This window comes from Pteropus vampyrus, unplaced genomic scaffold, assembly GCF_000151845.1.
Source record: "Pteropus vampyrus isolate Shadow unplaced genomic scaffold, Pvam_2.0 Scaffold334, whole genome shotgun sequence".
NCBI classification, from domain to species: domain Eukaryota; kingdom Metazoa; phylum Chordata; class Mammalia; order Chiroptera; family Pteropodidae; genus Pteropus; species Pteropus vampyrus.
The window spans coordinates 535575-552327 of NW_011889115.1; the positions used below are offsets into that span (position 1 = coordinate 535575).

General features: G+C 51.9%; 1 protein-coding gene across 3 annotated transcripts in view; it reads left to right on the forward strand.

The window, feature by feature from the left end:
• The window catches only part of USH1C (USH1 protein network component harmonin), a 52191-nt gene extending 36281 nt beyond the window's left edge, over positions 1-15910 (forward strand). For 2 of the 3 annotated variants that reach the window (XM_011378203.2, XM_023522156.1), the window contains 7 exons: positions 8353-8394; positions 8878-8931; positions 9270-9369; positions 11920-12026; positions 12501-12503; positions 13408-13463; positions 15778-15910. In XM_011378203.2, the coding sequence (XP_011376505.1) occupies positions 8353-8394; positions 8878-8931; positions 9270-9369; positions 11920-12026; positions 12501-12503; positions 13408-13463; positions 15778-15790 (375 nt within the window). In that variant the 3' untranslated portion in view covers positions 15791-15910. Of the gene's footprint in view, positions 1-582; positions 1066-4421; positions 4542-5640; positions 5692-8352; positions 8395-8877; positions 8932-9269; positions 9370-11919; positions 12027-12500; positions 12504-13407; positions 13464-14525; positions 14626-15771 lie in introns of all 3 variants that reach the window. The other variant, XM_023522155.1, reaches the window with a different exon arrangement.
• The last annotated feature ends 843 nt before the right edge of the window (positions 15911-16753 follow it).

The window sequence follows — 16753 nt, forward strand, 5'->3', positions numbered from 1 at the left end:
TGTCAGACGCGCCTGGAGCAGATTTCCTCTGCTGACAATGAGATTTCAGAGGTAACAGCCATTTTTTTCCACATAGACCCTCTTGCTGCCTTCAGAATGATCCGCCCTGGTGATAATGGGAGGCAGGAAGGCCACTGTTCATGGCTACCCCTACCAACTCACGCCCCCTTCCTCTCTTGAGGAAGGGGAACATATCTGTCTTCCTGGGCTTATTTCCAGAGTAACCACCAAGACCCAGCTCGTCCAAGGTGGTCTCAGTTAGGCCAATTACGCTGGTGCAATCACTGAGAGTCCCCTTTTCACTGTCAAATGTGTTCCAATTTAGATGACAGATTGTATCTTCACCTTATTTGTCACCCACATATGGCATAATATGGAACGCTCTTGCACTTGGGCATTTTCCACTGGTTGTCTGGTACGAGCTCAGGTGGCAGAGAAGTGACGCCCTCATGGCTCTGGTTTGAGGGTGGTGAGTCTCCAGCAGTAAGAGAAATAGGTTTAAAGAGCATCATACCAGATATATTGTGAAGTGGATCGCTAGTCAGATGATTACAGAACTTCCTTACAACTCCCTTCCCCCAGATGACCACGGTGCCCCCGCCTCCCCCACCTTCTGTGTCTCCCCTGGCCCCACCCCTGAGACGCTTCGCAGGCGGGCTGCACCTCCACACCACTGACCTGGATGACATCCCTTTGGATATGTTCTACTATCCCCCTAAGACTCCCTCTGCCTTGCCTGTGATGCCCCACCCTCCACCCTCCAACCCACCTCCCAAAGCCCCCGCACCCCCTGTCCTTCCATCATCAGGCCGTGTGAGTGCCTCGTCCTCACCCTGGGTGCAACGCACTCCACCCCCCATTCCCATCCCTCCCCCACCATCTATTCCCACTCAAGACCTCACTCCTACCCGCCCACTGCCCTCGGCACTGGAAGAGGCACTGGGCAACCACCCCTTCCGCGCTGGGGATACAGGCAATTCAACAGAGGACTGGGAGGCAAAGAACCACAGCGGGAAGCCCGCCAACTCTCCTGTCCCTGAACGGAGCTTCCCACCCACCCCAAAGGTACCACTCTTACTCTGCATGCTACACTGGGAATCAGGAAGAGTGGGCAGGGCTGCTGTTTCCCACATCCTCCACTGCTCCTGTGAGTGGAGATGGGAAGAAACATCGCCCCATCCCATTTTCCAGGAATGAGCTTCCCAACCTGCATGTTGTGGACATTCTGCATGCGTATGGTTTCTGCTGAGTTTGAAGTGCTATATTGTGTGGTGAAATGCCCGTGATACTTGGGCTGAGCAGCAGTGTATCATATCAATGTTCGTTGTCCTCTCCTCCTCTCGGCTCGTATGGGCTGGTAACGTTCAAGGTAGTACTTGCAAGGCTGTGTGGAATAACCAGAGCTCCATGTCACAGCTTGTCATTTCTTGATATTAGCCCAGATATCCTTGTATGTGGAAAATTAATTCCTAGTTTAACGTGGGAAAAAAAGGAGAGAGCAGGGGAGCAGTATTAGGCTCCGTAAATGAAATAATAACACTGTCCAGTGCAGTATTAGGATATGGTGGTGTCATTTTCTATGGCACTAGCCAGCTATATTGGCTTGAAGTATAATACCCAGAAATGTCTGGCCAACTTCCAGCTACAGAAAAGATGAAGATAGAGAATTCCTAGAAATCTCCAAATTTACTGTTGAAAGACTAGACGTTTTTTCCTTGGATGTCAGGAGGCAGAACAGTGACCTTTCTCAAAAAGACATATTTCTCATTAATTGTTCTTAATCCAAAGACTACATTGGAAGAGGCAATCCCCAAAGAAGACATGGAGCTAAGATTCCATGGAAGGAAAAACAAAATATTCCTCTGCTCAAGCAGCTGTGGAGCCAGGCACCACACGAGACCTTGCCCAAACCCTGGCTGTGGCAACGGCTGAGGGTGGGGGTTATGGGGGAAGATAGGCACTAGTTCCTAATCAGCAGTTTTTATTAACCTCCCCTGCGTGGATTTGAGTTCTTGCATGAAGAGCAAAATGAGCATCTCAGAGCATTCAGTAGATCTTGGGGGAAGGAATGTGGGAGTGAAGAAAGTACCAGATGTAGACAAGGCTGCGGCTCCCAGCAGGGCACTCCTAGGGCACGGTGGAGTCCTGAGCCCTGCAGCTCTGACAGACAGAAGTCTGTCTGTTCCAAGGGTGTCTCTCCCGAGAACCCAGCCAAAGGTTGAGTTAGCCTGGCACAGAGGGCCACATGCTTATTGTGAGTGCCCTCGCCAAGACGGGCGGCGGCTTTTCCTCAACACATTTGATTTAAAAATCACTGATTGAGCACCTAGCTTATGCTTCTCTGTGTAAAGAGGGAAGGGGAGCAGTGCTGAAAATGACACAGAGGAGATTGGTCCACCTGTGATCTCTAAGACTTTGCCATCTGAAGGATGAGCAGCTGACCAGACAGGATTCAGCTATAAAATCAGCACAGGCAAGGTGTTGTGGGAGGGACTCCCTCTAATGGGAGGTTGAAGGCACCTCTGTAGAGTAGAGGGCTTTTAGAGCTGAGCCTTGAAGGATGGTGATACATGAAGGATGAGAGGAAGGGCGTCGCAGGTGCAGAGAACATAAAGATGCAAAAGAGGGACTGACTGAATTTGAATCCTGACTCAGCCACTAGCTAGATGACTTTGGGCATGTGTTACTTCATCTATCTGAGCCTGGGTATCCTCATCCATAAAATAGGGATGCTAATGGCACCTACCTATTATGAGAATCAAATGAGTAAACACATGAACTCATTCTAAGTTAATACTAAGGAGCATGAAAGGCACATGGCAGGTGCTCAATAGACATTAACTACAATCAGTGACAAATCGGGCTACAAGAAAATGTGGGTGAAGCTATAAACGTGAGATCGGAGGTATCCTATGCAAACTTTTGAGTCAGAGTCAAAGTTCAAACCAGGATGCAACTTTCTTGGATTCCTCCAGGAATCAGGAAGTTCCCTTTGAGAGCAAAGGGAAGGTTCAAAGCTCCCTCAATACAAAGAGCTTTTGAAGAACTGGACCATTAGTGTCTTAAGCAACATTAAAGCCAGGGTTGTTCCTGACTCAAAGAAGTGGGGCATGGGGGCTGCTGTTTTGTTAGTTTCATCCTGCCTGCGTCAGCACTTTGGCCCTGGCACCACTGACCCTGCCCAACCTCCACCTCTTTGAATGCTCCTGGCGAGTTGTCATCAGTGCTGCAGCAGAAAGTGTGGTGATCACACATCTGCACTGCCAGCCCAGCCACCAACAGGTCTCAGGTGGTGGTAACGAACACCTGTGTCAGCTTGGCATGTGTGCCTGCCACATCAGTACCTCCTAGGGGAAGGCTTTCGAAGCCCCCCAGGTACTGTCCTGTGTGCCTGCCATACTACTGAGCCATTCATTTATTCATGCAACATGTTTAATGAGTACCTACTATATGCCAGACACCGTGCTGGGCACTGGAGCACCACCACGAAATGGGCATCGCAGTCCCTGCCAAGACAGTCTGGTGAGAAGACAGATAAGTAATCAGGAAAGTGCCACACTACCAGAGGGAGATGGGGGAACACAGGTGCTGTGATGAGTGGTGGGCGTGGAGAGGAAAGGCTCAAGGAATGCTTCCTGAAAGCAGTGATGCCCCAGCTAAGACCTGAGCAGGTAAATCAGGAGGAAAGAGCATGTGCAAAAATCTTAAGGTCTTGGAAAGCCTGGCGTTTTGGAGGCTAAAGTTAGGGAGTGTCAGGAGGGTAAGAAGGAGTGAGGGATGAGTCTGTAAAGGAAGGTAGAGAAGCTCATGAAGGACATTAGAGTCAAGCCAAGGAGCTCAGTAGTCAGTGGGAGACCCATCAAGGGTCTGGGGCAGGGTTGTGACCCAATTTGATTTGCCTCACCCAAAATAATCAAGTGAGTTAGAGCAAAGCAGACAGTGTACCAGCTCTCCTGATGCCTCTCTTACTCGTCCTCACCCCAAGCCTCCAGAGGCTCTGTGCCCACCCACCAGGAACAGCAGGTGCTTTGTGTGCAGTCTGGAGACCAGAACTGTGGCCAGAAGAGAGAACTCTTAGCAAGAGAGGAGGCTGGATGGCATCCACTACTGAGAGAAAGCCTTGAAAGCCTATCTTTTGAGTGACAGTGGCTGCTGGCGCCCCCCCTAGTCAGACTCTGGCTCAAGTCCCCGATTCCTTAGAGACAGCCAGTAGTTTCTGCGACCTCAGGGCACACTGTGGCCAATGGATTTCTCACCTCTCTGCTGCGGATCACACCCCTAGGTCCTCTGACGTGGTGAATGGAGCAGGCTGGCTCAGCATGTGCATGGTGTGAATTTGCATGGGTATGGGAGTGCCATGGTTGACCTGGGCCACCACTGTCATGACCTCACATGGGTCTCTCTTGAACTAACCCCTGTAGACGTTTTGCCCAAGCCCACAGCCTCCACGAGGCCCTGGCGTATCTACCATCTCCAAGCCTGTCATGGTCCACCAGGAGTCCAACTTTATCTACAGGCCAGCTGTGAAATCCGAGGTCCTGGTAAGCCCCTCAGGTCCCCTCCAGGGCATCTCTGGAGGAGCAGACCCGGGCTGTCTCCCCTGGGTTTTACTCTAGGGGGAGTGAGATGGGGTACAAACTCACATCAGGTGCCATCTCCTAACCTTCTCATTGGCCAGGAGAGGAATCCACATAGGTGTAAGTGGTTGACACAACCAGTGAAATTCCTTTTCCCCACTTAACCAAACAGGCTGGAGCTCCGTCTAAAAGCAATCAAAAATAACAGCTCAGCCTTATGAGCCTGCCATGTGTCAGGTTCATTTAATCCTCACAACAGTCCAGTGAGATGGTACCTGTTATCCCTGCTTCACATTCGAGGAAACCAAGACTTAGCGAAGTTAAGTTGGTTTCCCAAAGAAGAGCCAGGACTTACCATTTACTCCGGAGTCTTTCAGACTCCAAAGCTCAAACTCTTACCCTGCATTGCCATCTTGCCAAAACCTACGGTTATTCCAGTTGCCCTGGCCTCTGCCTCTAAGGCCTGCCATGGCGGTGGCATGGATGGGGAACTGGCCAGAGCCAATCCACTCCCTTTCTCCACTTCAGTTCTCACTCCTCACTGGGACTGGGACTGTGAGGCGTGGTCCTGCGGGAGTGGGGAGGGTCTGCCCCCCCTCAGTCTCCTGCAGCTGAGCGAGCTGGGATGTATGTGCACCCTGTTCCAGTGGCACTGGTCACTGACTAGCCCCCCGCCCATAATGAGAAGAGTCATGCCAGAATTCTTATTCTCCTTTCAAGGAAACCCTATCCAAATGTCAGGACAGGGAAGCTCGGATGCTTATTTTGAGCTTTAGCTGGCCCATCAGCTCCCCAAAGAGCAAAGTTCATGCTCCTGTGACAACCTGATGTATCCGCATCACATTCTCTGGCTGATGACAAGGGGTGGTGTCTGCTTGACTAGAACTGAGTAGCTGCTGTGTCTGAGGATGTGGAGTGAGCTGTAACTAAATCAGGCTGTGTCTGTTTGCAGAAGGATGTTGTCAGGGCAGCCCCAGGCTGGCAGGCCCAGGGTCTGGCACCAGGGGGCAGATGAGACCTACTGGTAACATCCAGCATGGAACTATTTTTTTTTTTCTGGCAGCCACAGGAGATGTTGAAGAGGATGGTGGTTTATCAGACAGCATTCAGACAAGTAAAACGATACCCGTCGTGTTTCTGTGGTCCTCCCTGCCACCCACTGTGCCTCCCATTCTGACTCTCTCTCTCTGGGGGTGCTGGTTGGTTCTGAGGTGACCCCAAGCACCATCTGCTGGGAGCCTCAGGCCAGAGCTGTGTTCCCGTTGCCACAGCCAGGGTATGGGGAAGGTCTCATATCAGGTGGGGGCCCTGGGCTTGTTGGACCCCATGCCCAAGCTGAGAAAGCATCAGGGTCCCTGGGGGCTTGGCTCTTTTGCTGCTGTTTGTTCAAAGAGGAACAAGGCAAAGGGAATCCTTAGCGGGTCGCAGAGGCCAAGATGAGCTCTTGCCCCAGCCCTAGAAGAGAAGAAGGGGCTGGCTGAGGAGCCTCCCTGCCCTTTCCCCTGTCTTGTCCCCTCAAGGCAGAGCACAGCTTCACCCAACCCCACCTGGAACCAAACCAGCATCAGGGAGGAATGGTGGCCCAGGTCCTTTATCTGCCTGGAGCCCTCCTGTGCACAGGGCTGCAGAAGTCCTTACTGGTCCATGAGTGGTGTCAGGCAGGCAGCCACTTATCCTCCCTACCCCCTGGAGCTTACATCCACAGAGGCAGCCATTGGATTAACCATCTCACTACCAATGAAGGGGACCCCCAGATGGAGGGAGATCTTGCAGCCAACCTTCTCACTGATAACCCCCAATTCGACAACAGGTTGATTTGACTATAGTCAGGGAGAAAAGGAGAGATATCTGCTATATAATAAGACATGGGTGTCTGAAAAGGAGGCTGCCCCGCCCCATCTAGGACTGAGCAGTGACAGCCACCAGCCAACACTTAGAAGATGTTCTGTGTCAAGCACTGTTTTTAAATGCTTTATATATATTAACTTATTAAACTTTTACAACGACCTAGAAATTAAGTGCTATTATCATCTCATTTTGTAGATGAGAAACTAAGGCAGAGGGATTAGGAAACACACCCATGATGCCACAGCTAGTATCAGACCCCAGATTTTAATCCAGGAGGTCGGGCTTCTGGATACCCCGCTATCCTGCTTCCCAAAGCACCGCAATTATAAAATAGACATTTAAGGGCCTTGTTGTTTAGAGCACAAACAGGTCTCGAAGCGGGAGAGGCAGGCAGATGAGAAATCCAAAGGCCCAGACTGAGAGTCAAACCCTTGCTCCACTGCCCACTGACTGGGTGACCTCGAGCATGAATGTCGCCTCTCTGGGCCTCACTTTCTCCAACTGTTGGATGAAGGGTGGGGCTCCCCCCTTCAAGGGCTGACCAGCTGTAGTGGCTTATAGGTGTCTGATCTGAATTTACACAAGACACAAGTACTTGTCATCTGGCCCATCCCTGAGAGTGGATTCTCAGTGGGGAGGAGAAGAGGAGGCCCATAGCAAGCACTGCCCAGTTTTTTCAGAAGAAAACAGGCAGGATCTTCAGTAAAAAGAGCATGGACTCTAGATCCTGCTTAATAACCCCTCTTACCTATGGATTTGCTGCAACCTCTCCTCTGCTTCTCTAATACTCAGACTAACCTGGGGGTGGGTTAGTCTGATGCCCACCAAGGCTCTTTGGGGTTGAGCCTGGGCGATGAAGATGAGTGAGGAGGGAGGACAAGCAGATGCCCAAGAATCCATCTGCTTGGCCCTTGTCTCGTGCCCAGAGCTTGGTTGCTGCATGCTGGGCGTAGAGGGGGCTGTGACTTCCCTATGATGCTGACCACAGGCCCTGGGGACATTTGGTGTGGCCTAGGGAACTGTGTGCTGGAGGCTGCTCTACTCAATCCAGTAGGGCCTTTCCTTCGCTCCCACCTCTCATGGAGACTAACGAGGCTTTGCTGCTCTTGGGCTGGTGTACCTGGCCCCTCAGCCTGTGCATCCTGGGCCCCAGCTCTCTCTGTGTGACACCTGGGAAGGCGATGTGTTCTGGCTCTGCCTCTTCTTCCTTCTCACCACCTTGTCTCTGTTTCTTGGGGATGTTGTTCCCACAGCCCCTACCAAACCAGGTCCCCTGAGCTGTGTGTCTTTCCTCCTCCCCTGGCTAAGGCTCTGGGAAGCCTCTTGCTTTCCAGTTAAGCATTACGTTAGGAACAGTGCTGGGCACAGACAAGTACAGGCCCCCTGCTTTTCCTCTTAGTGCTTCATGCCTTTGCTCTGCTTCCCATCATCTTGTGGCTGGATTCCCCAGAGAGAGCAGCCCCTCGAGCAGCGTTGGTCCTTCTTTGGAGTCAGAGCACTGGGTGGAGAAAAACTGGGCTTCACCCACCAGAGCCTGGACCTGGCCTTGCAGGGCACTTGGAGGAACGGAGGAAGGGCCTGCGGGCAATGAGACCTTCGGCAACGCTGACACTGCCTGCCCAGACCACTTAGGTATAAGCTGGTGCCCCTGCCAGCCACAGACACCCGCCATGCTGGAACAGTGCAGAGTCCAGGGCCGAAGTCCTTCTAATGCTTCCCATAGCTTCCTGCTACAGCAGGGCTACTCTGGCTGTCGGGGCTGCCAGCCTCCTCCCTTCATCTCCCCGCTAGTCCACATCTGCCTGCCCCTACTCTCTCCCCTCGCTCTGACCCATTTACTCTGATCTTCCTCTGCCCTACCCTTGTTCCCTGCAGTGACCCTCAAGGGCCTCCGCTCTGTCGCCCTAACACCTTTCTTTGTTTCCAGGATTTCCAGAAATATGAGGAAGGATTTGACCCCTACTCCATGGTGAGAGAGAATTCTCCTTCCCCAGGGAGTAACCTCAGGAAGGGGGGGTACGGGAGTACATTGTGGTTGGTGGTGGTGCATTCAGGGCCCTGGGTGTGGGTGTTCCAGGAATGAGACTGGGCACATGAGGAGCCCAAAGGAGGCCCAACTGCATTTTCCTGACAACAGTTACACTTACCGAGCACTAACTACGCGCCAGGCACTGTGTTGTGTGTTTACAAGACATGTTCTCACCACTCTCACAATATTCCCAGGACGAATGGATCTGGGGTTTGCGTGGCCACCTCTAGGTGTGTGTCCATGTGTCCCGCATGGGGCCTGGAAACCACAGTTGAAGACTGATGGGCGTGGGGCTAGGAAAGGTCCCCTCATTCATGTCCTGTGGGGCTCAGTGTTCCACAGGTGCCTGGATTCCCCTCCAACCCTGCCCCACTCCCATCCTTTGGGTAGGCTCAAAGCTCCCCCACTATCTTTTCCCTCTAGTTCACCCCAGAGCAAATCATAGGGAAGGATATCCGGCTCCTGCGCATTAAGAAGGTACCTGGGCACATGGAGGTCAGGTAGCCACCACCCTTCTCTGCCCCCGCCCCCTCCCATCTCGGTCCCCTGCTTCTCTTACTCTCATGATGACTCCTGGGTGACCCCTCAGATCCCCACTATGCCTCTCTCTCCCCCTGAGGGTGCCCCATCTTGTCGTGGGACCCCATGCCCAGGCCCCACTTGGCATATGTGCCTCATTTTCTCCCTATGGCACTGCCATTGGCCCCACGGCTTCTCCTGTCCTCTCTGTGGCCCTGTCAAGAGGCTCCTTGGTGTCTAGGTGCCCACAGGCTGCTGTCTGCTTGGCTCCCTAAGGCCTGTTTTTCTCTAACCAGGAGGGATCCTTAGACCTGGCCCTGGAAGGTGGCGTGGACTCCCCAATCGGCAAGGTGGTCGTCTCAGCTGTTTATGAGGGGGGAGCCGCTGAGCGGCATGGTGAGTGGGGACAACCATGCCCCAATGTGAGGATGATACAATGGGTATATAGGTCTCTCCAGAGAGAACAGCTGCCCACTTGGAGGGGGTTGACAGTTGCTCAAGAATGCCCCCTACCTGGATCTGTCCATCCATCCACCCAGTCCCACATGTTGCCTGCGTGCATATGATGGTGGCAGGAGCTGTGGGTACACAGCCAAACCAGATTATCACCCTGCCCTCCAAGGGCTCCCCATCCTATGGTGAAATGTGCTCAGAATTGTTAGTTGTTGACAATAGAAATGTGGCCTGCTAAGGGCTGAAAGAGGTCTAAGGGGTGGAAGGAAGCTGTGGGAATTCTGAGGAGCCCCTAACCCACCTCATTTTACAGCTTAGGAAACTGAGGCACAGAAAGGTTAAAGTACTTGGTCAAGGACCCACGGCCAGTAAGCAGTGGACGCAGGACCTGAACCCAAGCAGTTTGGTCATTTTGCTATACTGCCCAGCAGATGTGCCACCTCTGCCTGGGGCCATCCCAGAGGGACACGGTACATGCCTCACACTCTGTGTCCATCGTGTGGCATGGTCTTCTTGCTTTGCCTTTATCGCTTATCAACAAAAACACCTTCTGTAGATGAGTGAAGACTTTGAGGACCCCAGGCACAGAGTCTTGCCTCAAACTATCGACCCATTCATCTGTCAGACAGTGTCTGAAACTCCAATACTAGTGATTTCTTCTTCTAAGTCCAGGAGGCTTTCCGGTACTCCCAAGTCCTCTGTGGAAGCATAGATGCCCTCAGACAAGGCGCTCCAGGCCCCTCACTTTTCCGGGCCAGAACAGGGAATCCTGTGAACAGATCCCTTCTGGACAGTGCTAGGCTGGAATCAAGCTCTTCCACTAGCCCAAGATGGTAGAATAGAGAGTGGAGGAGGGCCTGAGGCTAGAGGTGGAGTGATGGGAAAGTCACCTGGTTGCTGGCAGACAGACTTCTGTGGGGTAGTAAGGCAAGTCCAGCTCTGCCACCCATGGCCTTGGTGACCTCAGGCCCCTCACTGCCACACTCTAGACCTCTATTTCAGCTATAGGAGGGAGCCCTACTCAGCTAGGCAGCTGCCATAGCCACTGCTGCCCACTTCTCCCACACCCACCTCCTCTGTCCTCTTTCTGGGCCAACGGAGGGTAGGGCTGATGCTTGGCCTGGGGAGGCCACCCATCTGCTATGTCTAGCAGGTAAAGAGGACTAGGATGAATGTCTGACTTTTTCTGACCCACCCACCGACCCCGCTTACAAAGCCCCAGCCCAACCACTGCCTTATTGCCCCGAAGCTTCATCGTGGGCTTGCACAAAATGAAAAAGTAAAAGTCACCTCTCCTCGGGCCCACTATCCAGAGGAAACTGCTCTCTACGGTTTGGTCCCACACTCCTTTGGACATAGAAGCAGCTGGTGAAAGTTTCTCCAGGAGTACATGTGTAAAAAGCCACCAAAGCCACCATCTGCAGAAACATACACCACATTTTCCATGGGTCTTTAGGCCCATAAAGCTTCTTCTAGGTGATCCATTTCAACAAACTCAGGAAGTATTCTATGGACACCAGGACTGGGAGAAATTCCTTAAAAAAATAAATAAATAAAAGATTCTGAAGTTGAAGATATGTAGGAAACCATTCGCAATTTCTCTACTTCTTAGAGAGCCACATACATATTAGCATATTCAATGTTCTGAGAAGTCCTGTAATCAGTAACTATTTAACTTATAAGTCAACTTTTCCCTAATTTATTAGATCACCTGTTATCCAGGAACACCTCCAACATCATTCATTTATTCAAAAAATATCTATTGAATTCCTGTTTTGTGCTAGGTATTATGTTAAGTGCTGGGGATATAGCATTGAGCCAAAAAGATAATTTCTACTCTCACGGAACTGACAGAGAAGAGACCTTTAGTCAAAAAATAGATATATAATTACGAATCATGAAAAACGCTATGCAGAAAAAGACCAGGAAACTATGAGAGAATAAAAGGAAAAAGATCTACTTTAGAGTGAGCGAGGGTCAGAAAAGTCCTCTCTGAAGAGGAGACATTTCATCTCAGACCTAGAAGAGAAGAAAGAGAGAGGGGACAAGTGTTCCAGGTAGAACAGCCTGTGAAGACTCTGAGGCAAGAGAGTGATCAGCCTGCTCAGGGACCTGAAGCAGACCAGCAGGGCCGGAGCACAGAGAGAGGTGGCTCATAGAACTAGCTCGTGTTTCCAGTAACCTCACTGGGAATGCAGATCTACCTCCCTCTGCAGTAGCAGAAATCCACAGAAAAGCTGGAGTAGCAAAGATTCATCACTGGTGTCCCTACCCTACTGATCGGAGTGAGGGCTTCTAGATGGTGAGGGAAGGAAGTGCCCTTTGAGTAACCTGGTAGATTATTTCCCCTCATGCTTCCTGAGCCCAGGTAAGCTTTCAGAATCCAGGGCTCAGGCTCATTCTGCAACCTTACCGTGACCCCCTTTACCAAGCCCTGGGCTAGGCACATGTCACATACAGCCCAGTTGGCCAATCAGCCTCATCTTCCTGCAGGTGGCATTGTGAAAGGGGATGAGGTCATGGCGATCAATGGCAAGATTGTGACGGACTACACCCTGGCTGAGGCTGAGGCCGCCCTGCAGAAGGCCTGGAATCAGGGGGTAAGAGGGAACCCCCTCCCTGCCTCCCTCCCTTGCCTGCCTGCCTCAGACCCAGGCCTCTGCAGCCAGGCCTTACAGTCGGGGTGCCCCATCCCAGGGTGGGTATCCAGGGTCCAGGCAACTCTTGGGTGACACCCACATACCCCATCCAGTCAGTGGTCTCAATCTGACAAAATGGGGTTCAGAAAAATAAGTGTCAGATCCTGATCTTGAATCCAAAACGCAAGTGACACAAATACAGACTCCAGAAGATCAGGTGTGACAATCCACCCGAAGAAAACACTGAAGGTCTTCTCTAAGTGTACACTGATCAAGAATCAAGAGAGTTCTTGGGGCTATTGGAAAGCGTTAACCAAAGTAGAGGGCCCAGAACGGAGGAGGGGCTGATGGTAGTCTGCTCTGTGCTCATTAGATATCCACCTAGGTCACAGCCACCACATAAAGTCTCCCGGGCTGTGCACTGCACAATCCGAGGGGGTGTCCTCCTACCAAGTACAGCGTGAATGGTACCCACTCATGTTGTGCAATGCACAACCTGTGCAACTGTATGCAGGCAGCCGAGCCTGAGGTATTAAGTTCAGTGCCGAGGAAGCTGACCAGATGGGACTGGGACCCACATGAAGGGATATGGAGAAGAGAAGACTTACGGGTAACATGATGACTGTCTTTGACTATCTGAAGGGCTGAATTAGAGTATAAGGAACAGAAGTATTCTTTGTGGTTCTTGAGGGAAGGACTGGATTAGATGGAGGGAGGTCCTGGGAAGAGATTTCCCTTCAATATTAGGAGCTATTGCATAGCAGAGGTGCCCAGTGATAGTTCACATACTTTTTATTGGGTACACCCAAGCCAAGATGGACAACGATGGATAAGCCAAGGATGGCAGTGATGCCACTGAGGGGATTTATGTGTTAGAATCAGAAAGCTATGCCTGAAATTCCCCCAATTGGCTGTGCATCAGAATGAACTAGGGAACTTGTTAAAAATACTGTTTCCCAGGACCTACCCCAGATTTCCAGGGGCCAAGTCTATGAGTCTAGAAGTTTAAGAAATTCCCCAAGTGACCCTGAGGTTGCTGCCTGGCCCTCATCCACAGATCAACATTTGGGAATTTAGCGTCTTTCATGGGCCTGACAACCCTGGCTTCTATGGTTCTGAAGCCTCAGAGACTGGAAGTTTCTCCAGACCATGAGACTGCACAGTGAGGTCCATCCCCACCAGGAAGTCCTCCAGCCCCACATGGCCTCACCTTCCCATGGGAAGAAGGGTCTAGCCAGCTGATCCTGGGCTAGGGTGCCCAGGAATGGGAATGGAGTGTAAAAGGCAGACATGCCATTGACCCCTGAGCATGCACCCAGAGTCACACACCTTCTCCCTGCAGGACTGGATCGACCTTGTTGTTGCTGTCTGTCCCCCCAAGGAGTACGATGATGAGCTGTAAGTGTGGGGGGGGGCCTGGCCCCCTACCTCCTCTGCCTCCCCTCCTCCAGAATCTTGGCTACCTTCTCCCAGCCCATCTGGGTTACCTACATCCAGTCTGAAGGCATAACCTAAGCACAGAGCTTCTAGTAGTAATAACTCCTAGAAAGCCTAGGATTAAGTCCTCTAGCATTGGTAGACCTGCCTTCAACACTGTCTCATCCAAATCCTTCTTTACATATTGAAAACTGAGGCCCAGAGAGGTTAAGGTCTCAGACCAAGTAAACGATGAAGTTGGGACAAAGCCTCGGGACTTCTGATTCTCCACTAAGAACTTTATGCCCCGCACCATCATCAGCTAGTTTAAAAATTTCTGTGACTATCTGGAAGGTCTTCCTGATAGGTAACTGCATCCTCTCTTGCTGAGTCTCTAAGCTGCCAAGACCACAGGCTTTGGCCTCACCTGCGGGATCTCCACTGGCCCAGACTCCACCTTTCTCTGCGATTCCCTGTATGTCTCTCTCTCTCTGTATCTGTTTCATTTCTGTCTCTGTATCTGTGCATCTCTCCATCTCGCTCTCTCTATCTCAATATCTTTCTGCTCTTTCCCCTTTCTCCCTGTCCCCCATCCTTCCTGGCAATCTCTCTCTCCCATCCGCCTCTCTTTTTCTCTTTCATCCTTCTTCCCTTCATCGCCCTCTCTCTTTTTTCTTGCCCTCTCCTTTGCTTGCTTCTCTCTACCTCTGGCTCTGAGTCCCTGCTTCTCTGTCTTTATCGCTCTGCATCCATTTTTATCTCTCTGTCTTTCTCTGTCTCTGTCACTGTGTCTGGCCTCCATCCTCATCTCATCATATTGCCTTCCTACCCCTGTGCTTGCCTGTTGTGGCTGTGCCTGCTTGCTCCCCCTGCCCAGCAGAGGCTGAGTTCTGTGCATATCTTGGAGAAATCAAGGCCTTCTAGCCACTAATTTTGGAACCCAGGGCCTAGGCAGGAGCCAAGCGAAGGGAGAGGTCCAGTGGAGCTCTGCCTGGGAATAACCGAGCCCCGTTTTGTGTTTCCTGTTCTGCTCTGCGTATGTAGCTCTTCTCTTCCCTCCTCTGCAGCCGAAAGCCCCCAGTCAGTCAGAAAGCTTGAAGACCGTGCTCCCGTGTATAGACACGGGTTCCTCCTGCAGCTGGAACCTGGCGGCCCCCCACGGTGACTAGGCAGGCGGGCTGCAGGGCCCCGTCTGTCCACGCTGCGTGTAGTGGCCATCTGCTATCCGTGCTGTAGGCAGGTTCTTTGGACTGGTGTCTGGTGGAGTGTACGAGGCACCGTCCCTGAAGTGCCACATGGGCCTGCTGTTGGCCACAGTGGAATTCTGTCAGACTCAAAGGCCCTCCCACGCAGGAGAGCTAAGCAGAGCCCAGTTTGTAGCAGGCTTAGGACCTGGCCATCCTGACTCACCACAGCTTTTAGGACCTGCCTTAGGTCCCAGGCAGCACCCAGATGAGCAAGATGGAGCAGTGAGCACCATTCTCTTCTGGTCACAGACGGTGCCTCAAACCATGCATGATGGGCTGGGAGAGCCCAAAGGGAGCACAGCCTGGATTTTCCCTTCCCTCGGTGTACTACCCTCTGGGACCCCTGCTCCACTGGGCCCCATATTTGGGGAGAACCAGGGTAATTAAGAGGAAATTAAGGCTGGTCCAAAGAACCAGCGTTGGCCTATTGAGGTTGTTCATGTCCTGTTGTGACCTGTCATGGCCTGAGCCCTGCTCAGACCAAACTGTCCTCTGTGCCTTCTCTCTCTTTGGTTCTGGATTCTTATCTGTGGGACACTGTGGAGCCCAGCTTTGGAATGTGTTTCCCACTCTGTGACAGGGCTGCGCCCATGAACAGAGCTTGCAGGTGGCTATGAAACTGGTGTTTGGCAACATCTGCGGCAGGCTCAAGCCTGGACTTACTGACTTTTCTGTTACAAGTTTCTCAAAACATTAGGGCCTCATGCTCCCAAGACAGTTGGCCTGCTATGTCATGGCTTCTGGGATGGCCTCAGTGACCCTATGTTTTCTGTCACTTGTCATGTGTTCTTTGTGAGGGAACCCAGCCCCTCTGCCTTCTGGTCCCCTCCTACCTCACCCCAGGTGTCGCTTCTGCTTTCTCCCTGGCCTTCTGTGTGCTGTGGCTATGGCTGGTGTGTAGCTGCTTGGGGCCTGCACCAAGAGGGGCCTCTAGAGGTTGGCAGGGCTTTGTGCCACTGGGGTGTCCTCCCTATTGTAAGGCCCTGCCCTGGGCTGAGTGTGCACCTACAAGGCCTGTACCCACCTGGTCTGTTTCTTCTTCCCCACAGGACCTTCTTCTGAAGTCCAGAAGGAGAAACCAGATTCATCCCTAGAAGACACTGAGCTCTGGACTCACTCTTCTGAATACAAAGCCTAGAACCAGCCTTGAGAGACGCCAGCCTGCAGGCACCCTGAAAACCCATAGCCAGCACCCAGAGATTTTAGACTCCCGTTGGCTCTGAAGTAGGACTGCACGAGGAACACCTCGGGCCATTCCTCTGAAGGCCGGCGTGGAGGGAGGGAGCAGCCAGCTCTCCTGAAAAAGGCCTCTGAGATCCAGACTCTCATGTCTCCCTTCTGGCCCTGTGAATTTGGTCTCTTCCAGCCCCGGGAGACTCCTCCCTTGAAATCTAATAGGACCTGACTCTTAAGCCTCTCACTCTATCTCTCTCTTGTTCCTGCTGTCATTCTGCTAATATTGCTGCCACAAACTTTACTCTGAAGTCATTAAAAAATAAGCAGATTTCTTTTTCTAATTTATGGGAGTGAGTATGGATTTGGGCGGCAGATTCAAGACTGTCAAATAAAATACCCATAAGATTTTGGCTCCTATTCAAGAATGAGAAATGGAATCCAGTGCTGAGATTTGGGTCTGACATAAAGGACATGATGAAATGGCCAGGGGCCGGCTTGCAGCAGGGGCTGGGGCAGCAGGAGACCAGCAGAGCTGGGCTTCAGTGTCTTCTCAGCAGAAAGATAGCAAGAAATGAAGCCCATGTGGTGGGACTTGGCTCAATTCTAGAAAGTATAGCTGAAGGCAGGAACTCCAGAAAGTTGCCTCAAGGTGTGGGGAGCCCCAGCTCCTCTCAAGAACAGCATAGCCACAGCTGCTTCTCTAGAGGGCGCCAAGACAAAATATGAGGGAGGTGCAGGGGGTCTGCTCCATCCATGAAATTATACCCAGCAGAAACTCATGGAAGGAGGCAAGGGTTTGAGGCTGGAGGGCGTAACTCCAAGGGGCTGGCAGAAGGCAAGTCATGGTTC